General features: G+C 31.4%; 7 protein-coding genes and 1 long non-coding RNA gene across 41 annotated transcripts in view; 5 read left to right on the top strand and 3 right to left on the bottom strand.

The window, feature by feature from the left end:
• The first annotated feature begins 542 nt into the window (after positions 1–542).
• On the top strand, positions 543–6,004 carry LOC109598907 (uncharacterized). The gene is made up of 10 exons (XM_020014811.2): positions 543–748; positions 3,315–3,605; positions 3,659–3,973; positions 4,032–4,295; positions 4,349–4,550; positions 4,604–4,738; positions 4,791–4,951; positions 5,130–5,368; positions 5,421–5,652; positions 5,712–6,004. Exons 1-10 carry the CDS (start codon positions 700–702, stop codon positions 5,951–5,953), a joined length of 2,130 nt encoding a protein of 709 aa, XP_019870370.2. The 5' UTR covers positions 543–699; the 3' UTR covers positions 5,954–6,004.
• A 66-nt stretch (positions 6,005–6,070) lies between these two features.
• Positions 6,071–6,544, bottom strand: LOC109598918 (protein PET117 homolog, mitochondrial). The gene is made up of 2 exons (XM_020014821.2): positions 6,366–6,544; positions 6,071–6,255 (listed from the first exon to the last, which is right to left on the bottom strand). Exons 1-2 carry the CDS (start codon positions 6,455–6,457, stop codon positions 6,111–6,113), a joined length of 237 nt encoding a protein of 78 aa, XP_019870380.1. The 5' UTR covers positions 6,458–6,544; the 3' UTR covers positions 6,071–6,110.
• Positions 6,545–6,622: 78 nt separating this feature from the next.
• LOC109598908 (palmitoyltransferase ZDHHC23) lies at positions 6,623–8,083 on the top strand. Its single transcript, XM_020014812.2, has 4 exons — positions 6,623–6,896; positions 6,951–7,487; positions 7,537–7,713; positions 7,768–8,083. The coding sequence occupies exons 1-4, from the start codon at positions 6,781–6,783 to the stop codon at positions 8,018–8,020; spliced, it is 1,083 nt and encodes a 360-aa protein (XP_019870371.1). The 5' UTR covers positions 6,623–6,780; the 3' UTR covers positions 8,021–8,083.
• A 5,526-nt stretch (positions 8,084–13,609) lies between these two features.
• Positions 13,610–14,244, bottom strand: LOC126265561 (uncharacterized). The gene is made up of 2 exons (XR_007548045.1): positions 14,120–14,244; positions 13,610–14,015 (listed from the first exon to the last, which is right to left on the bottom strand). It is a non-coding gene; the product is annotated as an uncharacterized LOC126265561 (long non-coding RNA).
• Positions 13,785–14,984, top strand: LOC109598912 (histone RNA hairpin-binding protein). The gene is made up of 5 exons (XM_020014815.2): positions 13,785–13,923; positions 13,977–14,105; positions 14,164–14,504; positions 14,556–14,672; positions 14,724–14,984. The coding sequence occupies exons 1-5, from the start codon at positions 13,858–13,860 to the stop codon at positions 14,857–14,859; spliced, it is 789 nt and encodes a 262-aa protein (XP_019870374.1). The 5' UTR covers positions 13,785–13,857; the 3' UTR covers positions 14,860–14,984.
• Positions 14,985–15,044: 60 nt separating this feature from the next.
• On the top strand, positions 15,045–20,271 carry LOC109598890 (mutS protein homolog 5-like). The gene is made up of 10 exons (XM_020014795.2): positions 15,045–15,209; positions 15,259–15,484; positions 15,536–15,758; positions 16,076–16,388; positions 16,448–16,709; positions 16,763–16,953; positions 18,969–19,014; positions 19,068–19,206; positions 19,268–19,634; positions 19,690–20,271. Exons 1-10 carry the CDS (start codon positions 15,045–15,047, stop codon positions 20,164–20,166), a joined length of 2,409 nt encoding a protein of 802 aa, XP_019870354.1. The 3' UTR covers positions 20,167–20,271.
• Positions 20,272–20,742: 471 nt separating this feature from the next.
• LOC109598914 (splicing factor 3B subunit 6) lies at positions 20,743–21,408 on the top strand. Its single transcript, XM_020014818.2, has 2 exons — positions 20,743–20,886; positions 20,946–21,408. Exons 1-2 carry the CDS (start codon positions 20,857–20,859, stop codon positions 21,279–21,281), a joined length of 366 nt encoding a protein of 121 aa, XP_019870377.1. The 5' UTR covers positions 20,743–20,856; the 3' UTR covers positions 21,282–21,408.
• A 601-nt stretch (positions 21,409–22,009) lies between these two features.
• LOC109598916 (Down syndrome cell adhesion molecule-like protein Dscam2) overlaps positions 22,010–26,635 on the bottom strand; it is a 71,629-nt gene continuing 67,003 nt past the window's right edge. For 31 of the 34 annotated variants that reach the window (XM_049967763.1, XM_049967759.1, XM_049967755.1 and 28 more), the window contains 3 exons: positions 26,474–26,485; positions 26,081–26,141; positions 22,010–24,186 (listed from right to left, as the gene is read on the bottom strand). In XM_049967763.1, the coding sequence (XP_049823720.1) occupies positions 24,117–24,186; positions 26,081–26,141; positions 26,474–26,485 (143 nt within the window). In that variant the 3' untranslated portion in view covers positions 22,010–24,116. The remainder of the gene's footprint in view (positions 24,187–26,080; positions 26,142–26,473; positions 26,486–26,635) is intronic. The other 3 variants (XM_049967764.1, XM_049967761.1, XM_049967765.1) reach the window with 3 other exon arrangements.

Genomic DNA, 26,635 nt, shown 5'->3' with positions numbered 1-26,635 from the left:
ATTTAAGGTAATAAAATTACTAAATAAGACTTAAGACTTATACATTTCTATGTAAAATAAAACTATTCGTCATAATTTTGGTAAATTTTCAATTTCCCATTGCAAGTATTATCATTATTTCATTTTAATAGCGGACATCAAATCAATCACGTGGAAGAAAGTAATGAACGAGTAACGTTGTCAGTTCCTTTTTTTTTAGCGGCTGCTGCCGCGTTTTAAAATTGTTTAATTGACATGTTCCTGTAATTAGAACAATATCTTAATGTAGATCGTACCAGTGTTATGCGAATTATCTCCTTCCTATTAAGCTAATGAAATAATGCAGGAAATATAATTAGGAAGCTTGATCAAATTAAAATATAACTGTTTACAAAAGTATGTTTCAGGTAATGACAAGACGTACTAGAACTTGTTGTGTTGTACCAATTGTGATTTAATTCTTGATCAGTAAACCGTTACCCATTTAATTACGGCGCATAATGATCCAGACTGGTTGCTAAAGTGACAATATGGTCCAAGGTTGGTTATGTAATTGCGCATCCGAGTGCAGTTTTCAGGAACCAAAACGTACGGTACCACCACCACCGTGGTGCGCGAAACAAGGGGTACTCCGTCGCCATCGGAAGGACTACTGTCGGTACGCCGTTCGATTGATGCGTCGGTGTTTTTGTTTGGCGACAAGCATGATTGTTTACCGCGATGACGATCCGATTTGTTTGGTGTCTGGTTTTGATTGACGTTGTTGCTGGTGAGTTTTGGTGGTGGTTCTTTCGATTTTGAAAGAGTTTCGTCAACTTACAAGTAAAATGATTTTATAACTTCTCCTTTATATTTTCAAATAAATTATTAATTTAAGTTTTCAGAATTAGAAATATCAAAACTTGTTATGTTTACTAAATTTTTTTGATTAAATTGAAGTATTTGAAGCAAATTTGCGGTGATAAATATTTTTCAAGGATTATTCATTTACTATTTTTTAACAGCACTATTTACATGCATTATGTATTTTCCCAGCTTTATATTTTACCTTGTATGGAACGTTTATTTAATTCTGAGTCATTTTCCTAATGGCTTTTATATGTTAAACAATAGGCAGTCATTGTTTTAATCTACAATTCCATAATATTATAGTATGGGTAGAAAATAACTACATCACGTTTATTTAGTCATTAATTTAAATACTATAAATAATTAATTATATTTCTATAAATAATTTACAGTTCAATTAATTTAAATTGGAAATTATTATGTTCAATGAAACAAAATTTAAAAGTGAGTACATCAAAATTGTAAAAACTACATTTATATTTTAATTTTATTAAAATGAGTATTTATATTATTTATTTATTTTTATTTTAATTTAATTTTCTGTTAATTAAACTTTAAAATTTGTTATATAAATTTTAAATTTTGGTATGTAATTTAATAAAAACATCATTAAGATATTAAAAAAAAACACAATAATCAATTGTACAGACAAAATAACTCTTGTTCATCGGCTTGAACATAAATAAAACAACAACATTAAACACAATAATAAAATGACTAAGTTAATTTTCCTAAAACTATTTTCCATGAAAGTATGATTCATTCACTCATTGATTTGATTAATACTCTTCTATAAAATTGTAAAAATTTTCAATTTTTAAAATACAAAATTAAAAACAATTTTATATTAAAATTTCACAAGATATGAAACATCTTAATCCTAATTCCTATCCTAAAGTAGTTAAATATAAAATTAAAAATGAAATTATACTTTCTAAACAGTTCTTAGAAAATTACAAAAGTTTTGATACTACTTAAAAGATTTTCTAACAAATTAAGACGGATGTTAACATTTTTAAGCCATACTGTTAAAATTTAAAACTGTTATGACAATGTCCAACTAGTTTTTGACTAGTTTTGATAAAAATTAAAAAGACATGATACTTCTTCTACCATTGAAAAACTTTTTAAGCCATTATGTCTAAATTTAAGACAGTTGTGAATGTGTTTTCATAGAATTAAGACAGAAGTGAAATTCCCTAACTAGTTTAATATAAAATTTAAAATGAAATTATACTTTTTAAATATTTCTTCGAAAGTTTTAAACCAAATTAAGACCATTGTGAAACTTCTTAAGCCAATCTGTACAAATTTAAGACAGTTATGAAACTCCCCAACTAGTTTAAAATAAAATTAAAAATGAAATTATACATTCTAAACATTTCTTAGAAAGTTTTACACCAAATTAAGACCATTGTGTATCTTCTTAAGCCATTCTGTATAAATTTAAGACAGTTATGAAACTCCCTTACTAGTTTAATATAAAATTAAAAATGAAATTATACTTTCTAAACATTTCTTAGAAAGTTTTACACCAAATTAAGACCATTGTGAAACTTCTTAAGCCATTCTGTATAAATTTAAGACAGTTGTGAAACTCCCCGACTAATTTAATATAAAATTAAAAATAAAATTATACTTTCTAAACATTTCTTAGAAAGTTTTACACCAAATTAAGACCATTGTGAAACTTCTTAAGCCATTCTGTATAAATTTAAGACAGTTGTGAAACTCCCCGACTAGTTTAATATAAAATTAAAAATGAAATTATACTTTCTAAATACTTCTTAGAAAGTTTTGCACCAAATTAAGACCATTGTGAAACTTCTTAAACCATTCTGTATAAATTTAAGACAGTGGTGAAACTCCCTGACTGGTTTAATATATAATTAAAAATGAAATTATACTTTCAGAACATTTTTTAGAAAGTCTTACACTAAATTAAGACCATTGTGAAACTTCTTAAGCCATTCTGTATAAATTTAAGACAGTTGTGAAACTCCCCGACTAGTTTAATATAAAATTAAGAATGAAATTATACTTTCTAAACATATCTTAGAAAGTTTTACACCAAATTAAGACCATTGTGAAACTTCTTAAGCCATTCTGTATAAATTTAAGACAGTTGTGAAACTCCCTGACTAGTTTAATATAAAATTAAAAATGAAATTATACTTTCTAAACACTTCTTAGAAAGTTTTACACTAAATTAAGACCATTGTGAAACTTCTTAAGCCATTCTGTATAAATTTAAGACAGTTATGAAACTCTCTGAACAGTTTCTCATAGAATTAAGATAGAAGTAATAATTAAAAAATGTAATACTAGTTTTGTTTTAAATTTTACATGTGTAGTTCATATTGATAAAGAGACATATTACTGCTACTAAAAACTAATTTATCTATTCGTGACTCATACAACATATAAACGTACAACTACGCAAAAATAAGTATTCCACTGAAATCTTACTTATGATTAATTTTCAGGCGCCCAATTAATGAACTGTCCAACATCGGACATAAAATTCGAAAAGATCCTAGGTCTAAGACCACCACCCTCTAGTCACCCCTTAGCCCTTTATCAAGCAGCAAACAAAACAATACCCGTTACCGCCGAATGCATTTCAAGATGCCATTCGAACGACGAATGCCGAAGCTTCGTCATTTACTACAACACATCTTCCTGTTTCTGGTTCAAAATCTCCAGTGAGGGCGGCCAGGAAATCGAGAGTGTGGTGGACAACGACGTCGCCTGGTTCGTTAAGGTTTGCCTAACCGGTAAGTCTCCATTATTTAACTGTAATTGGTGACCGCAGATCTGAAAGTTCCAGATCCAACAAACTGCAAAAAGCTATGGACGTTCGAGAGAATACCGGGATCAGTTTTGATAGGGAACGACACGAAGGTGATCGAAAAACTGGTCACGAGGACTGATTGCGAACAACACTGCCTCAACGAGACTTCATTCAGATGCAAATCGACGAAATTTAGGATTAAACGATCGAATTACGGACCCAATGCTCAGACTACTGGTGTCTGTGTCTTAAGCGACGCAGACAGGCATCTCCTGCCCAATTCGTACAGAGTATCGAGCTTCGATGAGGAGTACTTCGAGAACCAATGTGCGGAAGGCGACCTCCAATCAAGTATTTGTTATCAATTGGGTGTTAAACTTAAATTATATTATTATATATAATGTTGCAGATTCGTCTCAGTTCTGCGCCTTCGAAGAGTACGTGAACTCCTCCCTGGCCCACAACGACGTCTTGTACGAGCGGAAGACGAAGCAGGAATGCGAAGACCTGTGCGAGAGGACCACCAGTTTCAACTGCAGGGGCTACAGCACCCTGAAATTAAACAACAGGTTCAACTGTTACCTCCACAGCGAGGACACCAAAATACACGGACCCAAACTGCTGACCTCAAACTCCCAATCGACTTATTATGAAAAGGCTCGATGCATTAATAGTGAGTCAATTAGTTCGCCCATCAATATATTGATTAATTGAACGTGTTTCCAGTCACGGTGAACTGCAGTGAGACCTACATGACGGTCAGGTACAACCCAGAGACCGACTTCCAGGGGAGGATCTACATGGAAGGGTACTCGGACCATCCGGAGTGCTACGCCAGTGGTCAAGGGAAGAACACGGTGGTGTCACTCAAGTTACCCCTGTTGACGAGCCAATGTGGAATCACCAAGGCAAATGGTGACCTAAACAGGTCCCACAAAACAAAACAAATTAACCAAGATAATTACTTTGGTTTGTTTACAGGACCTTAATGGCTGGCACTTTGGTGCTTCAGTACAACTCCTTGATACAAACGCAAGGCGACAGGTTGATTAAAGTCGGCTGCATATTCGGGAACGAAAGTAAAATATTGATAGGAACGGGAGTCACAATTTCATCGTAATTAATTAGTTAATTAAACGTTACAGTCTTATTTAATTAACAATTGTAGGTCGATTCCCAATAAGGGGAGTGTCATTGTGAACACCGCCACTAACACAACTTCAAATCCGACTGTTGAAATGAGAGTTTTGGACTTACACACCCACGAGGAAGTGAGCGACACTCAAATCGGTCAGGAACTTCAACTGATTATTGAGGCAAAGATCAGCGGTAAGGGTCAATTATTACTTTAAAGGTTCCTGTGTTATACTCTGTTAAAAGTAAGGTGGCTTTAGGTGTGGAACATCCAACATAGGAGTAAATTTTTGAGTAATTTTAATTTTTATCTATTAATAATTCGTAGGTTAAAATTTATTATTATTATTAACAGTATTTATTTTGTTTCCAGACGGAATCGATATTTGGGCAAGTCATCTAGTGGCAATGACGGAGAAAAGTGACGAGTCAATCTTCCTGCTGGACGACCGAGGTTGTCCGACCAATCTCAACATATTCCCAGCCCTACAGAAGACAAGGAACAACGACACCGTAACGTTAACTGGCACTTTTCAAGCATTTAAGTTCGCCTCCTCCCCAATCGTCAGGTTCAGTGTTATCGTGCAGTTTTGCACTGAACAATGCAAACCTGTAATAATTATCAAATAAATCTAATTCGATTATATTAAGTTTAACGTTTCAGATCGACTGTGGGAACAATATAGAGTCCTTTGGTAGAAAGAAACGGGAAATTGTGATGCACAAAATCCAAACCGTTAATGGGACAGCCATTGTAAGAATCAACAGGTCCCAATTCGAGTCCAGATCGACGGTAATCAATCAAATGCCTCTGGAATATGTTATGGTCGTGCGAGACCTCAAGTCTGTTTCAGATAAGCTGGTTAACGGTGACCAAACATTAATTGCGGGATATGGTAATCAATTAATGATAATAATAATAAATTAACAGAATGCATATGATGGTTGTTTTCAGACATAGCAAACAATGCGGTGTGCTTGGATTTCTCCTTGGTAATTGGTTTGATAATAACCTGGATAATCGTACAAATTATCTTCGTGACATGCTGCATAATCCTTGTCAGGAGATACAAAAGATATTACGAACACGAGTGCACGACCCAGTCTTTGGAGGAGCTGCACAAAAACTTTGGGATTGGCTTCAGCAATCTGGAAAATAAACGTGTACATTGGGCTGATCATGATGACATGACTTAAGCTTGTTCTTTAAGTACAATATCTTGTAAATAAATATTACTAGTCTTTTAATTTGTTGCTTTAAGAAGTTATCACCCAATTTCCCAATTAACATCATAAATTAATAAAACTCTGATGCAGCAATTAAAATTTTACTACCCTAATTAATAATATATAATCACGTTACATTATTATCAATTTCTTCACGGTTTCTTTTGATTTCTTTGGTAAAGTCTATTTGTTTTTGAAGATTATACAGATTCTCAGCCTTTCGTTTTTGTCTCCTTTCAATGTCCCTTAAAACTCCTTCATGCATTTGTTGCCTGCATCAAATATATAGTTAATATTACTAATTAAATCTAATAAAGGTTAATAATTTGACTATTAAAAAGTTTTGATGAGATAATATTTTATAACCTATAAAATTTCCTACCTATCGTAAAACTGCCTGTAGTGTACATATCCTATTATCCCCAAGGAAAATGCACAAGCACCTCCCAACACCGCTTTTGCTAATGAGGACATTACAAAATCATAATATTAACAAATTATTTTAATAATTATTGTGATTGTCCATTTCAACTATCACCACAGAATATCAGAACTACCACCACAACTACCACGTTATTTTGACGTCTAGGTAGTTCAATTATCACTGACGTTTATATAAAAAAAAATGATAAACAAAGACTAAGCATTAATAAAAAATTAATTTAAATGTTTAATTATCGATTAGATAAAATAACAAGTGCTCAAATCTGATTAGGTCAACAAATCAGTAGTCCGGATAAGTGTTTCACAAAAACGTTTTACTAACATCGCACGTTTTAATTATCGATTATGAACTAATGAACGAGACAACCGTGCCTTTATGCTGCTGTGAATATTACGACCGCAACAACGAACGGAACCACATCCTGGCCTGCCTGTGCAACTGCGAGGACCTGGATGAGGCGTTCGACAGGTGAACACGGCCCGGTTTTGGGTGCCGGCTTTTTTAATAAAAAAGGTATTGCAGTTTTGTTAAAGGTGAGGCCGTGCCCGAGTCGAGGAGGCGGGCAGTGATGGGCACGTTCCAGGACCGACTGCGTATACCGTGGAGGGGTGGCGCCAAACAGGTGTCCGTTGATGCCATCCTGCCCATATTTATTTTGCCTGTGATATTGCTGTTGGCCGCGAACAGCCTGTGGTGGACGATATTCTCCTTCACGACCATGACTGTGTTTCTGGTGTTCCTGTTCAATTTTCTGATCAGGAATTTGCCACAGACCAAGTTCTTCTTGGTGTGGACAATTACCTCCAGCATTTTACTTTATGTGATTTTCGAGTACATTGTTATACCGTTTTTGGAGATTTTACTCGAAGAGAATATTGTTTTAAGTCTGTTCATATTTGGCTACATTGTCTCGGCATATTTATGTAAAGTTAAAGCCAACCAGTTAAACTCCAGCGTTGAAAATGAGGAAGGGAAAGGTTTTGCTAAATATGGAGGCAAAATTGATAACTGCAGTATTTGTCAAAAGTCTGTTCCTGATAAAGATCACCACTGTATCTGGTAAGCATTAATTTAAGTAGATAATCAAACACTTACGTCATTATTTCAGGTTGGATTGTTGTATAGGACGGCACAACCAATGTGAGTTTATAATCTCACTAACTTGTGCAACTGCATCTCTTTTATACAGTTCAAATCTAACACTAACCTCTGTATGCCATCCATTCACTTTGTACAAAACTATTCTTTTACCTGATGACTGCTCTGATGTTTATCAACAATTTGAGTAAGTAATTCATCATTAACATCGTATTTAATTTAATAATTAATTTTTTTGTAGATTGGGGCTCTCTTTTGTGGCAGCACTGTACAGTTTATTCATTGCTGTGATTCTGTTAATTCTTCTGCTGCAGCAGATTCTTTTTGTCTCGATAGGTGTGAGCAGGAAGGAGTGGAACACATTTTCGAATTTTTCAAAGTGCCTGTGCGGTTTGACCGCCTATCGTCCAAACAGTGTGGGCTTCATTGGGAATTGGGCTAGGATTATTTGCGTGAAACGCAGGCACAACATTAGTAGTAGTCAACAACTTTAAGATTTTTATTATAAAGAGTATTATATATATATATTTTTCACTTGAATATATTTTTAAGTTAAATTCGTTGTTTAATTTATTTATTTGAATGAATATTCAAAGGATTATAGTGAAGATATTTGATATAAAATGTTTTTTTTTAATATAGTCACCAGTCTCAAACCTCACGAGCCGCCACTGCTAAATATAAAACAGTACGCCCATGAAGACCCCAGAAAGTTGGTTTGCTAAAAAAAGTTGGTAACAGTGTGGTTTTCTATGGTGGCCATACTGCAAAACGACTTTTTTCGAACTGGTTATTTTCGTTAGACACGTTCGGCACGGTTCGGTTTCTGAATCGGAACGTAACTGAAACATAAACAAATATCCATAAAACGTTTGTTAATTATTTATATATTTACTTTCGATTGAAATGAGCCTATTGTTTATAAATGATCCTTTATAAAAATTAACTTAACTTTAACAATATGTTATATTTATTATAATGATTATAATAACATATAAACAATTATTTATTATAAAACAGTAGATATATATTTATTGTTATTAACACATATTATTAATTATTAACGTATTTAATTATATATATATTTATGATTTTATACAATAAATTTTGGATATTATTTGTATCATTCAAATTGTTGTATTTTCTTTATTTATTATTATTTATTTACTTTCGATTGAAATCTATCGTTTATAAATTATCAATTATAAAATTAACTTTAACAATACGTTATGTTAATTTTAATGATTATAATAATATATAAACAATTATTTATTACAAAACAAATTTTGTATAGGAAAAATTCCAATTCGGTTGAGAATGATCTCGATACGCATGACTTAACAAACACTCGACGTCGACCAATCAGACGCAAGGGATGAGTCACCGCCATTAGCCCCTATATAAGAGTCCCGCGTGAGTCAGACCAGTCAGTCTGTTATCGACCATCGTATCGATCGGATGGGTAGAGTGGGGTGGTAGTCCGCGCCACCATACCCTCCAAGTTAATTCGGTGGTGCAGTTCGGTTTAGTGTGGTCACTCGTGTGTTCAATAAGTGTTGTGATTAGTGCCCTATTGGATATACTGGATACAACCATGGATTGCAAGGTTGGTGCATTTTTGTTACGGGGTTATTCAATTATTTTATTTGAACGGCACATTAGTGTTGTTCTTTTATTGAAATTATTTTATACTAAATTCCTAACTAGAAATATAAATTTAGTTAATTCTATTGAAACTTAAATACAATAAATAATCACTATAAATATATTTTTTTAATGTCGGTTATATAAGTAATATTTAAAATTTTACACCATAATTAAGCAATAAGATACAGAGTAACTAGTTAATGGTATGTTTTTATAATTACAGAAGTCGCTAATAATATAAATAAATAATCAATTCTCAATGTTTTAACTATTGAAAAAATAACTGAATGGTTAATAACAATTAAAATACTAAATGCATTCATAAATCTTTGCATGGATTAGTTTATAAGAATATATGCATGCTTTAAACGACGAAATCATGAAAATAAATCAACTTTACTTGGATTAAGTAAAGTTCATCATCAGTTAAGAATGAATGCATGAATAAATCTTTGCATGGATTAGTTTATAAGAATATATGCATGCTTTAAACGACGAAATCATGAAAATAAATCAACTTTACTTGGATTAAGTAAAGTTCATCATCAGTTAAGAATGAATGCATGAATAAATCTTTGCATGGATTAGTTTATAAGAATATATGCATGCTTTAAACGACGAAATCAAGAAAAGAAATCAACTTTACTTGGATTAAGTAAAGTTCATCATCAGTTAAGAATGAATGCATGAATAAATCTTTGCATGGATTAGTTTATAAGAATATATGCATGCTTTAAACGACGAAATCATGAAAATAAATCAACTTTACTTGGATTAAGTAAAGTTCATCATCAGTTAAGAATGAATGCATGAATAAATCTTTGCATGGATTAGTTTATAAGAATATATGCATGCTTTAAACGACGAAATCATGAAAAGAAATCAACTTTACTTGGATTAAGTAAAGTTCATCATCAGTTAAGAATGAATGCATGAATAAATCTTTGCATGGATTAGTTTATAAGAATATATGCATGCTTTAAACGACGAAATCATGAAAATAAATCAACTTTACTTGGATTAAGTAAAGTTCATCATCAGTTAAGAATGAATGTATGAATAAATCTTTGCATGGATTAGTTTATAAGAATATATGCATGCTTTAAACGACGAAATCAAGAAAAGAAATCAACTTTACTTGGATTAAGTAAAGTTCATCATCAGTTAAGAATGAATGCATGAATAAATCTTTGCATGGATTAGTTTATAAGAATATATGCATGCTTTAAACGACGAAATCATGAAAATAAATCAACTTTACTTGGATTAAGTAAAGTTCATCATCAGTTAAGAATGAATGCATGAATAAATCTTTGCATGGATTAGTTTATAAGAATATATGCATGCTTTAAACGACGAAATCATGAAAATAAATCAACTTTACTTGGATTAAGTAAAGTTCATCATCAGTTAAGAATGAATGCATGAATAAATCTTTGCATGGATTAGTTTATAAGAATATATGCATGCTTTAAACGACGAAATCATGAAAATAAATCAACTTTACTTGGATTAAGTAAAGTTCATCATCAGTTAAGAATGAATGCATGAATAAATCTTTGCATGGATTAGTTTATAAGAATATATGCATGCTTTAAACGACGAAATCAAGAAAAGAAATCAACTTTACTTGGATTAAGTAAAGTTCATCATCAGTTAAGAATGAATGCATGAATAAATCTTTGCATGGATTAGTTTATAAGAATATATGCATGCTTTAAACGACGAAATCATGAAAAGAAATCAACTTTACTTGGATTAAGTAAAGTTCATCATCAGTTAAGAATGAATGCATGAATAATTCTTTGCATGGATTAGTTTATAAGAATATATGCATGCTTTAAACGACGAAATCATGAAAAGAAATCAACTTTACTTGGATTAAGTAAAGTTCATCAGTTAAAAATGAATGCATGAATAAATCTTTGCATGGATTAGTTTATAAGAATATATGCATGCTTTAAACGACGAAATCATGAAAAGAAATCAACTTTACTTGGATTAAATAAAGTTCATCATCAGTTAAGAATGAATGCATGAATAAATCTTTGCATGGATTAGTTTATAAGAATATATGCATGCTTTAAACGACGAAATCATGAAAAGAAATCAACTTTACTTGGATTAAGTAAAGTTCATCATCAGTTAAGAATAAATGCATGAATAAATCTTTGCATGGATTAGTTTATAAGAATATATGCATGCTTTAAACGACGAAATCATGAAAAGAAATCAACTTTACTTGGATTAAATAAAGTTCATCATCAGTTAAGAATGAATGCATGAATAAATCTTTGCATGGATTAGTTTATAAGAATATATGCATGCTTTAAACGACGAAATCATGAAAAGAAATCAACTTTACTTGGATTAAGTAAAGTTCATCATCAGTTAAGAATGAATGCATGAATAAATCTTTGCATGGATTAGTTTATAAGAATATATGCATGCTTTAAACGACGAAATCATGAAAAGAAATCAACTTTACTTGGATTAAGTAAAGTTCATCAGTTAAAAATGAATGCATGAATAAATCTTTGCATGGATTAGTTTATAAGAATATATGCATGCTTTAAACGACGAAATCATGAAAATAAATCAACTTTACTTGGATTAAGTAAAGTTCATCGTCAGTTAGGAATGAATGCATGAATAAAATTTGCATGGATTAGTTTATAAGAATATATGCATGCTTTAAACGACGAAATCATGAAAAGAAATCAACTTTACTTGGATTAAGTAAAGTATCCATCAGTTAAGAATGAATGCATGAATAAAACTTTGCATGGATTAGTTTATAAGAATAAATGCATGCTTCAAATGATAAAATCAAGAAAATAAATCAACTTTACTTGGATTAAGTAAAGTTCATCGTCAGTTAAGAATGAATGCATGAATAAAATTTGCATGGATTAGTTTATAAGAATATATGCATGCTTTAAATGACGAAATCATGAAAAGAAATCAACTTTACTTGGATTAAGTAAAGTATCCATCAGTTAAGAATGAATGCATGCATGAAACTTGGATTAGTTTATAAGAATGCATGCTTTAAATGATGTGGTTAAAACATTGAGAAAAGATATTTTGTTAATTTCTTCGTTGATCGTCGAGACCTTCTCACATCTGGACCATGATGATCCATCCAACCAACCATTGGAAAGACGATAAAGCAACAGGGAAAGGGCATTAAAGGTATTAAATAGTAATTTTAATTATCAATGAAACAATGATATTAATTGAAAGTTTTTTATTAATTTCAGGTAGGTCCAGAACGAGACTAGTTAACCTGGCAACTGGCAACGCAAAGTAAGTTTTTGAACATATTAATTTTAATTACAAATCTTCTTGCACCATCATGTTTTGATTTATATATATAAATATGTTTTTGAAAAATGTAAGAAATGTATCTTTTATGATTTTCAGAAATGGTTTATTTTTATTTTCTTTGTACAATCTTTCTTTTCAGCTCAAATAAAATATTGATACAGTTGTATTAAATATTTGTTTGATTCCAGGAATATTGTATTCATTCATATGTCTTTTAAATAATATTAATAAGGCCATCTCTTTCAGCTAAATAAATTAAAGAAAATTTAGTTTGTTTTATTTTCATCACATTTATTGAACAAAATCCTTGATCTACAAATTCCTATTTGTTCGTCATATTATTGACCAACAAATGCCCTTTTTGTTCGTCATATTATTGACCAACAAATTCCCCTTTTGTTCGTCATATTATTGGCCAACAAATTCCCTTTTTGTTCGTCATATTATTGACCAACAAATTCCCCTTTTGTTCGTCATATTATTGACCAACAAATTTCCTTTTTGTTCGTCATATTATTGACCAACAAATGCCCTTCTGTTCGTCATATTATTGACCAACAAATTCCCTTTTGTTCGCCAAATTATTGGCAAACAAATTTCCTTCTTGTTCGTCAAATTATTGGCCAACAAATTTCCTTTTTGTTCATTTTTTATTAATTTTTTATTTGCAGGAATTCATAATAATTAATAATTTTAATTTATTTACAGATAATAGAGCATTTAGATTTTAGTAAATTGTAACTTAGTGTAGGGCTGCATTTACTCAGCGAATTGAATTGAATAGTTTTCGCCGTAAATGCAGCGACAAGCTCACCAACAAATTACTAACCCAAAATTGTATTTTTAAATTGTAAGGCTTGTCATAGGATTTTCAAAATTGCACTTCTACTGCAGAGATACAATTTTGAATTATGTCCTATCTGATGACGCACGAAATGCAGAAACAAGCGGGAATGGAATATATTTATTTTCTATTTCCCTTAATTTATCATAAAGACGAATATAATTTTGGGTATTTTACAATATTATATATTTAAAACTTTATTTTTCTTTTAGTTTTGTTTACATTTATTAATATGTAATAACAATTAATATAAAATAACAAATTGATCAACTTTTTGTTTTTTATTGTATATTAACAACGATTCAAAAACCGAACCGTGCCGAGTCCAAAGGTGCCGTGCCGAACGTGTCTATCGAAAATATCAAGTTCATAGGAAGCCGGTTCACTGAATAACCACACAGGTTGGTAAGCATGTTTCTGGAGCGCCAAAATGTTTACCTTAACCTCTCCAAATATGTTTTGTTGTGTGTGTTAAAATAAATGTGTTAACAAAGTTATTAAGTGTTAAAAATGTCGCAAATCAAAGCAAGGAGCACACGGAACATATCGTTAAAAGACGCAAGTGTTTTCAACGACGTAAGTAACCACAAACGTAGATTTATCTCGGTGTTCACAAATAATCTTGTCAGGATTCGATGGACTCAAACGAAGCGTCCCCGAACTCGTACCTAAACAAGAAAATCAAATCAGAACCGGAGGAAATAAAGCCGAGGGGCTCGTTGAATACCACGTTAAAAGATGCCAGAATTTTTGATGAGGTGAGCATACTTACAAATAATTATAAATTTCCAATTAACCAACATAATTCCAACCTAGGACTCGATGGACTCGAAAGAGCTGTCCCCTAATTCCTACTTAAACAAGGTGTTCAAAAAGGAAAAGTCCCCCGTCAAGATAAAAACTGAGTTGGACGAGTACAGCTCGCCATTAATCAAAAGGGAATTTGAAAGCCTCAACATACAGTCACCATTGGAAACTGAGACCAAAAAGTCGGTGCATAGTAGGCTGGGTGACGTCGCACACTCTAGATTGGGACCGAAAGCAGATGACAAGAAAAGTGTCAGTAGGAAGGTGTTCAAAAGGGACGCGCCGTACGAACAGGCCGACGAACATCCCACCAAACGGGCCAAACAATCCAAAATGGACGAGCCAAAACCGTAAATTATCCAATTAATTCAATGTTGTGTGTCTAATCAGTTTGGTTTCAGTAAAAAGGAACAGAAGCAGATGGAGACTGACCCAGAGGTGCTGAGGAGGAGGCAAAAGCAAATCGACTTCGGCAAAAACACTTTGGGTTATGAGAACTACATCAGACTAAAAAAGAAGTGAGTAAGTGTGCGTAGGAATTTGTTTGTGTACTTATGTGGTGTTTTAAGGAGCGAAAGAGGGGCTGACGATCCGCAGACTCCCAACAAGCACACCAAGTACTCTCGGAGGGCCTGGGATGGGCTTATTAAACAGTGGAGGCTTAAGCTGCATGCATACGATCCTGTTGAGTCCGATGAAGATTGACTTAGTCCCTAAGTGTAAATAGTACTATTTAATTTGTTCCCTATGATATTTCGATTGATTATCACGTTTTTAAAATTGTATTAGATTAATTTATATTATTCAAATAAATTTTTATTTTAATTGACTATTTCGTAGTTTCTTTGCTAATTTACAACAGTCACAGTTGGTAACACTTGTAACTAAAGATGTCCACAACAAATTTAAATTCAGACGCTTTTATTAGTACTTTGAACACTAACGAAATTAACGGTGGTGATGTACCTGAACAAAATGAAAGCAAAAATCTACTGTGCATCATTGTTCGGCATGGCAAACTTGGGGCTGCCTACTACAACTTTTCAGACCGAATAGTAAGACCCTCAGGTCCACAACAAAATAAGCACTAACAGTTTGTTACAGCTATATTTTTATGATGAAATGATTGACCCACCGCCACAATATTTAGTCACCCAAACCTTACTCAGGGAAGTCGCCCCAAAGTACGTCGTAACTTTCGGCTGCAAAACCGACGAGTTTGTCAGGCGTCTGATGTTGTTCTGCACCGACGATGGGAATACCACCGTCACAACTGATGAAATGTTAAAGTTGCCGCAGAACTTCCACCTGTTGCCCCTGAAGGAATACTGTAAGTCCCAGTTTTGGCCCACCGAGTGGTTGTAAAGGTGTCAATTTTCAGCCTATGAGATCTGCAAGTTGATAATTATGTGCATGGAGTTGCCCACAAACCCGGACGAAAACCAGATCAAACGGGAAATGTACATACAATCCCTCATCAACTTCAACTGTCGCCTTTCAGTGCAATGCCTAGGGGCCCTAATAAAATACCTTGAAAAGAACTGGGCCTACTTTGAGACGGACAAGGAACAGCTCCAGTTCCTGCATATTCATCAAAAAACACTGTAATAATAATAATTTAATAATTTCTTGTATTTGGACTTATATCATTGGCTAGAGGCACGCCTCAGCCACATTTAAAAGTACCTTGGGCACAAAATATTCATTGAAATTTAATATAAAAATGTTATTGCTTCATTAATTGTCGGTTTTACAATACTTTATCCTTCTATTTTTGTTTAAAGATTAAGATATAATCTATATTAAAGAATGGATACCCAAAATTATATTTAAATATGAACGTTATGTCAATAAAATCATGTTCCTAGACGAGGTACTGAGTAGTAGGGACACAACGAAGTTACTTTTTCGATTGTTGCAGCCGAAATCACGTTCTGATGGACGCGACCAGCTTCGACGCCCTGCACATATTCCACAAACGTGGACACGAGTCCAGTTTCAAGCGTGGCTCGCAGTCGGCGAGTCGTGAAGGCTTCAGCCTCTATCAACTGTACTTGGTCAATTGTAAATCGGTGTTGGGACAGGTTTGCCTCAGGAACGTGCTGCTGAATCCCATCCACGATTTACAGGAGCTGAACGTCAGGATGGACTTCATCGAGTATTCGTTGTTGGCGTCCAACAGGGAGTTCGTTGAGGCTCTGCAGGATAATATTAAACACATACACGAAGTTAATGTTAGCACATTAAAAGCAGGAGCAAGCTCGAAGTTCTTAAACAATAAATTATTCCGTAGACTTTGCTGATAAGAGTACAAAACGGTCGAGCCAGCAGCCACGACTGGAAAGTATTATACAAATCAATATACCACCTGGTTTTCTTGAGCGAAATATGCGGCCCCCATTCAGAGAAAAGTACAGTCATCAACGATTTTTTCAATTCCGTAACACCCGAACTGCTGGGCTTGGAACAATCGATCAGTACCGCCCTAGATTTTAATATTGAGGAGTCTGGAAGACCCACAATTAAATACGGGGTCGACGAATCACTGGACGAAAGTTTGTGATGGTTAAATTAACTCGGAAATACTTATTAAAACAATTGTTTGTAGAGAAACTGAGGAGGAACGACATATCGAAGAGCGTGAACGTTGCTGCCAGGATTGTGGTTGACGAACTGCCTGATTATATTGGTGAATGTACCGTTATTTATTTGCCGGAAATGGGGCATTTAATTGCCATCAAGGAATGGCAGGACGATTGTGATCCTAACGTGTTACAGCAAATGGGTTATCAGTTTGTGGTACTGATACAATTAATTATGTGTTGGATAATTCCCTTTGCTCAGATGAAACTAAACACTTTCTCCTGTTTATTACAATAATAATAATAATAATTAATTAATTTTTGTCTTAAAAATTGAAAATTCTTGGAATTTTAAATTTTCTTACAGAATATCATATTTTTATGGATACTGATATATAAACCTATCAAAGAATCAAACTTTGACCTTGAAAATAAATGAAAATTTTAAATTAAGTAAATTTTAGATTGATCTCTAAAATAATCTTAGTTATTTTTTCCTTAAAAATTGTTAAATTTTTTATCTTACAGAATTTCAAATTTCAATTTTTATAAATATCTAATTCTCTAGATTCTTGAGAATATTCCCCCATTTCATCAAAAAATAATTAAATGTTATTTAATTAATTAATATTGACGTTATATAGCTACTAAAGATAAATTTTTCCTTTAAAAATGTTAAATTTTTGATATTTACGGGCCTTACAGAATTTCAAATTTCAATTTTTAATAATGTTTAATTATCTTGATTTATGAGGAAGATGTCAAACTTTTAATATTTCGCCAGAAAAATTGTGGATTTTTGTCTTACAAATTATAAAATTCTTGAAAATTTAAATGTTCTTACAGAATATCATATTTTTATTAATTTTATAAAAAAATTGATGCTATAAAGTTTCTATAGAAAACTAGAAATAGAAACTTTGACCTTGAAATGGTTTGAAATTATCCATTTTCTTACAAAATTTCAAATTAAGATGATTTTTGAAATAAAATAATCTATATATTAAGTAAGGTTTTCCTTAAAGTTGATAAATTTTTGATATCTACGGATCTCTAATCTCTTTTAATATTTATCCAATTTATAAAATAATTTAAAACTTGTTGATTTTTAAAATAATCTACATATTACATATTTTTTCCTTTAAAATTGTTAAATTTTTTATATATTTTTCTGATTCTTGGAGTTGATGTAAAATTTTTAATATTCCTTCTTTTCATCAAAAAATAATTTTAAACTTGTTGATTTTTTGTCTTATAAATTATAAAATTCTTAAAATGTCAAATTTTCTTACAAAATATCATATTTTTATGATTTTTAATGTTTAAAATTTTTTAAAGAATATTGACGCTATAAAGCCATTTTTCTAACTGATGTTAAATTTTTGATATTTACGAGTCTTACAGAATTTCAAATTTCAATTTTTATAAATTGTCTTAACTCTCCTGATTTTTAGGGATGATGTAAAATTTTTAGTATTCCCCCATTTCATCAAAAAATAATTCTAAACTTGTTGATTCTTGTCTTACGACTTATAAAATTCTTGAGGTTTCAAATTTTCTTATAAAATATCATATTTTTATGATTTTAAATGTTATTACATTTTCAAAAATTTAACTTTTATAATAATTGAAATTTGATATTTTGTAAGACAATAACAATTTCAAACCATTTTCTTACAAAATTTCAAATTAAGCTGATTTTAGAAATAAATTCAAATTTCAAAAATAATCTACATATTAAATAAGCTTTTGATATTTACATATCTTAGAAAATATCAAATTTCAATTCTTATAAACGTTTAATTCTCCTGATTCTCGGGAGTTGATGTAGTTTTAATATTTATCCAGTGTATACAAAAATTCAAAACTTGTTGATTATTGTCTTACAAATTATAAAATTTTTGAAATTTACATGTTCTTACAGACAATCGTATTTTGTATGGCTTTGAAATGGATTAAGACTTCAATTTTCTTACAAAATTTCAGATTAAGATGGATTTCTAAAATAATTTAAATATTAGATAAATTATTAAATATTTGATAACTGAAATTTTATTACAGATTTTAATATATATTTATTGCTGATTTTTGTGTCCTAAAATTATTTATATTTTCATTAAGTTGAATTTTGATACTTTAAATTTGTTTGTGTTAAAATGTTATAAGTTTGTTTCAGTTCTTAAATTTTTAAAATATTTCAAAAATATCTCATCATTGAATTTCCATTTCCAGTTTAAACTATCGAAAACTTTACATTACAAGAATCCTATTTGTCGAGGTACAAAAATAAAACAAAATTTGTTTTGCTTTTATTAAACAACTGATTTGTAGAGTTGGACAAATGCTTCGGCGACATAAACTCGGAAATAATCGACCACGAAAATCGCATCATACGAAGACTTTCCGGCTACATCATAAAGTACTTGAATCACATTCGAGTACCCATTAAAAAGGTGGCCATGATCGACTGGTAATACTAATTAATATATCACTGGATAATTGATAGAACACGGCTATGACGTAATTTACAGCCTCCTGGCCATGGCCCGGGTGGCCGGGGAGAAGAACTTCGTCCGCCCCCAACTGAACAGCGACAACACGCACGAAATAACCGGAGGCCGCCACCCCCTGATGGAGCTGATGATCGCCAACTTCGAGCGCAACGACTTCCGCTCCGGAGGGCCGCACGGCCGCGTCAAGATCATAACGGGCCCGAACGGCAGCGGCAAAAGCATCTACTTGAAACAAGTGGGCGTCATCTTGTACATGGCGCACGTGGGGTCGTACGTGCCGGCGCAGTCGGCCAACATCGGGCTGACGCACAGCATACATTGCAGGATCCAAGCCACCGAGTCCGCCTCCGTTAGGCTGTCGGCTTTCATGATCGACATCAGTCAGGTACCGCCAGTAGATGCTCAGGTTTATCTCAGGGCTTAAGTTGAACGTGTTTTAGACCACCAAGGCGTTGGAGACGGCGAAGGGGTCCTCCTTGATTCTGATGGACGAGTTTGGGAGAGGCACAACCATAAACGAAGGTGTGGCCCTTTTGGTTGGGGTTTTGAAGGCTTTCATCTCGAGGAATTTGGACTGTCCGCATATTTTGGTGTCCACACATTTCCAACAAGTCATCCACCACCTTCCCGAGTCCGACGTTGTGGAATATTGGAAAACGGAACACACAAAACAGGATGGATGTTTGTATTTCCTGTATAAAATTGTTAAAGGCGTTTCGGATAGTTACGCCTTTGACATCGCCACTGAATTGGGATTCGATCAGGACATCATACAACGTGCCCGTTATATTTTTAATTGTTTAAAGAGGAATGAAAGAATAGTTCCTATAAACATGAACAAATCACTTGTTAATCTAACGGAAGAGGATGCAAATGAATTTTTGTTTAACTTGGACATTCCTGAACCTGATGATTAAGCTTCCTGACATATATTACTCAATATTCTTGTTTAACTATTGATTATATAAATTAAAATTTATGTAATATTTAATATTCTTACAGAATATAAAATTTTTATAGATTTTAAAGAATATTGATGCTATAAAGATACTAAAAGACCTAAGTTTGTCTTTCATTTTCTTACAAAATATCAAACTTTGATTATTTTAGAAAAAAAATAAATTTCTAAAATAGTCTGAATATTAAATAATATTTCTTTTAAAACTGTTAAATTTTTCATATTTACGGATCTTACAAAATTCAAATTCCAATTTTTAATGTTTCTTCAGTTCACAAAAAAAAACTAAACTTGTTTATTATTGTCTTATAAATAAATAAATTCTTGGAATTCTTACAAAATATCATTATTTTATGGATTTTTTAAGAATATTGATGCTACGAAACAACTAGAACCAAATTTGACGTTGAAAATGGCTTAAAAAATTTTCTATTACAAAATTTCAAATCTAGAAAAAAACTATACATTTCTTTTCTGTTGTTTCTATAAAATAAACATTTATTAATTTAAAAAATTTAAACACTTCCAATACAGAAATCTACTTTACCTTCATATTAATTCTAACCTAAAAGTTGTCCATTGTTTGTTTATTAACTTGTAGTAACTCAGAGGAACTTGACGCATATTAAACCGCACAAAACCTACTACAATGGCTCTGATTATGCAAAGAAAGACCAACGTAAGTACGCAACTAATTAAAACAACCTAACGCATACCCCAACGTATGTAATGTTTTAGGTGCGTCTTCCCCCAGAAATCAACAGGATCTTGTACGTGAGAAACCTGCCGTACAAAATAACCGCTGAAGAAATGTACGACATATTCGGTAAATACGGAGCGATCAGGCAAATCCGCCTTGGCAACACGCCGGAGACCAGAGGCACTGCTTTTGTTGTGTACGAGGACATTTTCGATGCCAAAAATGCTTGTGATCATTTGTCTGGGTTTAACGTCTGTAATCGGTATTTGGTTGTGTTGTATTATCAAGCAAGTAAAGCCTTTAAGAAAACTGACATTGAGAAGAAACAGGAGGAGATTGACAAGATGAAATCGAAGTATGGAATCAATACATAATTTATTTTAGGTTAAGCTTACAAGTATAATGTTTTTTTTATAAATAAATGTGGAAAGGTAACAATTTTTGTTATGATTATTTCTAATAATTTACGAAGACAGAAAATTATTTTGTGTGATACTAAATTTTTGTAAGACACAAATCTAACTTATTGTGTTATAAAAACTGTTTAAACATTATTTATTATTGTTTCATTAATTTTATATATTGTTAATTGAATTGAAATGCTTTTTCTTCATTAAAAAATCCAGTTTGAATTTTTCTATTTAAATATCTCATTTTAAATTAATAAACTAATAAAACATTATTAATAATAACATGTTTATTACAATTATAATTAATTTTAAATATTTTTGATTGAATTAAACTGTAATGCAACATTTGCACTAAAATTAAATTAAAAAACCTTATTTATTTTGTTACAAAATTTGTTTAAATGTATTATAATTAATTTTACATATTTTTAAGTGAATTGAAATGCATTTTATCATTAAAATGTCCCCATTTTATATTACTAAATTTTCAACTTAAGTCAGAACTCATAATTTATTTAAACTGTAATTTTTATTATTATTTTCTGGAAATTTTAATGTTTTGATATAGTAGTCTGTGGTAACTGTTAAGGAAGTATTTATTTAAAAAATCCTTTTTAAATATATTTAAACAGGTTCCACACTAAAACGAATTTCATGGTTGGTTTTAGGTGTAGGAAAATAAAACAAAAACATTTTAGTTATTTGTATATTATTTAACCAAAAAATGACTTTGGTATATAAGCACTTAAAAATTAGAGTGTGACAATAAAAAATGGCAATCCAGTATACAAATACACTCCAATTTTCCGCAACGCCACAATCCAAAGAAACATGTATAAATTGGAATAGAAATTCTTGTATACATTAAAATATTAGTATATGATTAAGATATTGCAAAAAATTATTAATTAAACAGTATGAGTACAATTAGATATTTGAAGAATATTATATAGATACTTATAAACTACCGAATATATATAGCACACTTACAATACACTTATAATGGCATTTCAAACCATTATCACAACAAAATATACGAGTTGAAAACGTTTGCCATTTAATAATTGAATTGTGTTGAAAGGAAGCATGACTAGTTAAATAAAATGGCAACACTTTAATTATTCTAAAGGTCCACACTTAAACCTTAAAACGTCAGAAACAAGCAGCAAAAAGACAAGTCAAACCTTCAGAAATTGATTTTCAATGCATTTTACCAAGAAATCTGTCACTACTTTAGGAACTGTTAAAAAGTATACAACACCAGCTAAAAGAATCAACGTATCAATATAAAGATTGGTAAAACGCACGCAAAAAACTCTGAATTCTGTCCAAAATGCCATCATTGGTAATTTCATAAAATACACCTAAACTCTACTGATATTATTTTTAAACACTACATACAATTTAAACAAGCGTTTCAATGACTGAATTTATGGCTGAGTATTAATTTTATCGCACACAAAACCACCGCCACCACATTGATTGAATGTTTGAGTGGTTTTTTAACAAAGTGTGCAATAACCAACGAAAAAAATGCTATGAGGTTACGTAGTTTTGCTTAATCTATCTAAATAATGATCAGAATTATGTTTAAACATCTACATATACATGCATGCTGTAAGTTAGAAACACTGATATAATTTTTACTTTAACTTTTTAGCAACTAAAGTTATCATCAATATATGTATGTTCTTTTCAGCTACTTCGAAAACAATGCCAAAGGCACTGCAACAATTCTGCGTCAGTCGTCCGGTATTTTACAATATAGTGTCAAAAAATATAAATTTAATGTTTCATTTTTGAAGTACAAACAGCAAATTACTTAAGAAGTGTTACTTAAAATGAGCAGCGTGTTAAATTTAAGTGCTAATTTGGACTTCAACAATTTTAATTTAAAATATCTTGGACAATGGAAGAAGCGCAACATTATTGTGGCACCTTTGTTAAGCTATTATTATATTTAAATCTTGCTCTAGCATTTTTTTTTGTAAACTACATATTGGCGACGCACAACCTTCATACTTGTACACAATTAATAATTAACTAAACCTATCGCCAAATGTACCTAAACCTAGTTAAACAAAACAGTAATAAAGCAAAGTAAATAAAGTAAACAGGCTATACACAAAAAAGGATAAACTTGGTTCTATATCCGTGCCAGAAATTGTGAATTTTTAAGTAGTTAGAAACCGAATTCTGGACCAAATATAAACCGACAGCCCTACAGCAGTGTGCGGAACAACTAAACATTGAATTTTTGGCACCGACTGTAGAAATGATCGACCAACACAAACACTCACAAACCACAAAATATCACATGACACATTGAGCCACTTGCGCAAACAAAAAACCCTAATTAATACCGAATGATTTATTCCTTTTTGGCAAAATGTGTACGTTTTTCGTATTAGCGGCTCAAAACAGCCCCAAAATAATAATTAAAAAAAAACACACTAGCAAACTTAAATAATATTTGGTTGAACTTAATGAATTTGCACTAAATATTCACGTACCATACAACTAAATATATATATATAATAAAGTAACTGTTTAGTTGCGGCTACCGAAATGAATGATTGGTGAATAATAGGTCAGTCTCGTGAATTTTCTGCGTGAATATTTCGTACAAATCGTCAAACTTAGTAACGTAATTTAGTGATCACACGTAATTGTCATCCGAAACAAATAATAATAATAATAATAACAAACAAAAACGTTTTGGAGAAATTAATTTTCAGCTAATATGATCACTAAATTGTGCCCACGTTGGCAGTACCGTCGTCTGCGCCCTCTTACAAATTACACTGCCATAGTATCGTAGGCTGTGAGTCCCCCGTTTGCTGCTGCTGCGGTTTGCCCTGTTTCGTTTCTAAAAAATATCAATTGGTGTTACAACTTGTCTGATGATTTTGGGTGTCTACATTCAAATTGTTTTTTCGTCACATTAAGTTATAAAAACTTAAAAATAATGTAATGTTGGGTACGATGTCTCAAATTGATTGACTTTAGATGTCTTGGGGATTTACAGGTATTTTGTACAGATATATCACCAAAATTATAAACATGAATTAAATTTAGAGACGACAGAAGACGACAGATGCCCTCTATGCTTAATGCTATCACCATAATCAAAAATATCCTAATAATTCATTTAAAATAAGTTATAAAAACGTTAACAATTAAATTTTTCATTATAATAAAACAAAAATTTTAAATTACAAGTTGCGCCCTCTATTTCTTAAAGACGACAAAATTAAATATCACCAAAAACAGAAATGTCAAAGATATATCGTCGTATTTAAAGAATTAATAACAAAAACTGAGAAGAAATGAGTGTTAACAATTAAATTACTTCAGTATATCAAAATAAAATTTTTAAATCACAAGTTGAGCCTTCTGTGGCTCAAAAATGATAAAATTAAATATCACCAAAAATAGAAACGTTAAAGATGTAGCTTTGCTAACTTAACTAAGGACAGAATTGATTATTTAAAGTTTTAATAACAAATTGAGAGGAAATGAGTGTTAACATTTAAATTTCTTCATTATATCAAAGTTTTTAAATCACAAGTTACGCCCTCTATATCTTAAAAATGATAATATTAAATATCACCAAAAACAGTAACGTTAAAGATATCAATAGGTCTCAAAGATTATAAAATTAAATATCACCAGAGACAGGTTCGTTAAAAATATACCTTTGCTAATGAATATTTATCTTAAGACAGAATTGATAATTTATTTAAAGGCAGTTTAAAAAAATATATCGAAACAATATTTTTAAACAACTTACACCCTCTATGTCTCAATGGTGATAAAATTAAATATCATCAAAGACAAAAACTTTTGCTAACTTGGGTCAGAATCGAGAATTTATTTAAAGGAAATTTTAATAACAAAATTTGATATGAAATGAGTGTCAACAATTGAATTACTTCAGTATATCAAAATAAAATTTTTAAATCCCATGTTGCGCCATCTGTGGCTCAAAAATGATAAAATTAAATATCACCAAAAATAGAAACGTTAAAAATGTAAGGATAGAATTGATTATTTAAAGGAAGTTTTAATAAGAAATTGGGTGGAAATGAGTGTTAACAATTAAATATTTTTCATGTCCTAAACACAATAATATTAAATATCACCAAAAACGGAAACGTCGGAGATATCAAATATTGGTAAAACTAAGAAATATTAAATAGATTTTGTCTGTAAATACCTAAAATAGCCAAAATCAACAAATTAGGGACCTAATAAAACTATTCTGAGTGTTTCAGAATTAAGCATGATAGTGACACATATTAATTAAAACATTGATTGAAGTTAATTGTGTTAACAAACAAAACAGCAAATGCAACATTCAAAAAACCACATAAACATACACCAGTGCACAAAATGATAAAACAAAAATAAAAAAAAATATGACAAACGGTGCAGGTTGGGTGAAATCATGTTAATACACGTAAGAAGCGTCTGTGTGTTATTTACGTTTACAAACTTACAGTTTCCTGTTTGAGAGGAATCCATGAAAGAAATTAATTCATTTAAATTACAATCAAGTACACATTAATCGTTTATGGGCACATAATGTGAGTCGAAATTACTTTGCAATCCATCACGAGGCTCATTTTTTATTTTTGTACTAAATAAATTTGATCTGTGTTCGTGCAAAGTAATTTCCGAATTGGATTGTGAATGTAACAAATGACAGAGGTATGTATTTACAACATACAGTTACAGGTTCTGTTTTATTTAGTACTGACCTCTCAATCAGTTTGCGCATTTCTTCATGGGTCATGCCATCCTTAGAGTTACCTCTCATTACTGAAAACAAACCACACTTAACTACACGATCACAAAATCCACGCCTATAAAAACTATTCTAGTGCTTGGCTTAAACAAAACAAAAAAAACATTAAATAAAACATGATTGTGGGGTGGGGGGACATAATTAAGTTGTCCCTAGGTCGTACCAAACATAAAGAAAACACAACAGTTAAGACACAGGCATGCAGTTATTCACAAAATGATGACACAATTTGTTGAGAAGAGAGGTGAGTTATGAGAGTGATTTTAATATGTTTCGATAGATGAGTCGAGTACCTAATCTAAATGTACCGTACTAATAATAGACCGAGCTCAAACAACTCACTTACCCTGATCATTTTCTGAAAACAGATCTCAGTTTTAATTTTAATTCTGACTGGATAGACTCTATTGGTCATGATTTGTTTATTTGTCTCAATAAACAAATTATGATCAACATTATCCTTAGAATTAATACTTGTTTTGACCCCCCAAGTATTGAAAAATTTTAT

Source organism: Aethina tumida, chromosome 5 (assembly GCF_024364675.1).
Source record: "Aethina tumida isolate Nest 87 chromosome 5, icAetTumi1.1, whole genome shotgun sequence".
Taxonomy (NCBI): Eukaryota; Metazoa; Arthropoda; class Insecta; order Coleoptera; family Nitidulidae; genus Aethina; species Aethina tumida.
This window is presented reverse-complemented; position numbering and strand designations above follow the sequence as displayed.

Bases quoted from the DNA above. Each gene is read 5' to 3' on its own strand.
- LOC109598914 (XM_020014818.2), top strand. From the start codon at position 20,857: ATGGCTCTGATTATGCAAAGAAAGACCAAC. The intron at 20,887-20,945 runs GTAAGTACGCAA...GTAATGTTTTAG, and splicing joins TTATGCAAAGAAAGACCAAC to GTGCGTCTTCCCCCAGAAAT.
- LOC109598890 (XM_020014795.2), top strand. From the start codon at position 15,045: ATGTCCACAACAAATTTAAATTCAGACGCTTTTATTAGTACTTTGAAC. The intron at 15,485-15,535 runs GTAAGTCCCAGT...GTCAATTTTCAG, and splicing joins GTTGCCCCTGAAGGAATACT to CCTATGAGATCTGCAAGTTG. The intron at 16,710-16,762 runs GTTTGTGATGGT...AATTGTTTGTAG, and splicing joins CGACGAATCACTGGACGAAA to AGAAACTGAGGAGGAACGAC.
- LOC109598908 (XM_020014812.2), top strand. From the start codon at position 6,781: ATGAACGAGACAACCGTGCCTTTATGCTGCTGTGAATATTACGACCGC. The intron at 7,488-7,536 runs GTAAGCATTAAT...TCATTATTTCAG, and splicing joins AAAGATCACCACTGTATCTG to GTTGGATTGTTGTATAGGAC. The intron at 7,714-7,767 runs GTAAGTAATTCA...ATTTTTTTGTAG, and splicing joins GATGTTTATCAACAATTTGA to ATTGGGGCTCTCTTTTGTGG.
- LOC109598907 (XM_020014811.2), top strand. From the start codon at position 700: ATGACGATCCGATTTGTTTGGTGTCTGGTTTTGATTGACGTTGTTGCT. The intron at 4,551-4,603 runs GTCCCACAAAAC...GTTTGTTTACAG, and splicing joins GCAAATGGTGACCTAAACAG to GACCTTAATGGCTGGCACTT. The intron at 5,653-5,711 runs GTAATCAATTAA...GGTTGTTTTCAG, and splicing joins AACATTAATTGCGGGATATG to ACATAGCAAACAATGCGGTG.
- LOC109598912 (XM_020014815.2), top strand. From the start codon at position 13,858: ATGTCGCAAATCAAAGCAAGGAGCACACGGAACATATCGTTAAAAGAC. The intron at 13,924-13,976 runs GTAAGTAACCAC...TAATCTTGTCAG, and splicing joins ACGCAAGTGTTTTCAACGAC to GATTCGATGGACTCAAACGA. The intron at 14,673-14,723 runs GTGAGTAAGTGT...TGGTGTTTTAAG, and splicing joins TACATCAGACTAAAAAAGAA to GAGCGAAAGAGGGGCTGACG.
- LOC109598918 (XM_020014821.2), bottom strand. From the start codon at position 6,457: ATGTCCTCATTAGCAAAAGCGGTGTTGGGAGGTGCTTGTGCATTTTCC. The intron at 6,256-6,365 runs GTAGGAAATTTT...TATTTGATGCAG, and splicing joins TACAGGCAGTTTTACGATAG to GCAACAAATGCATGAAGGAG.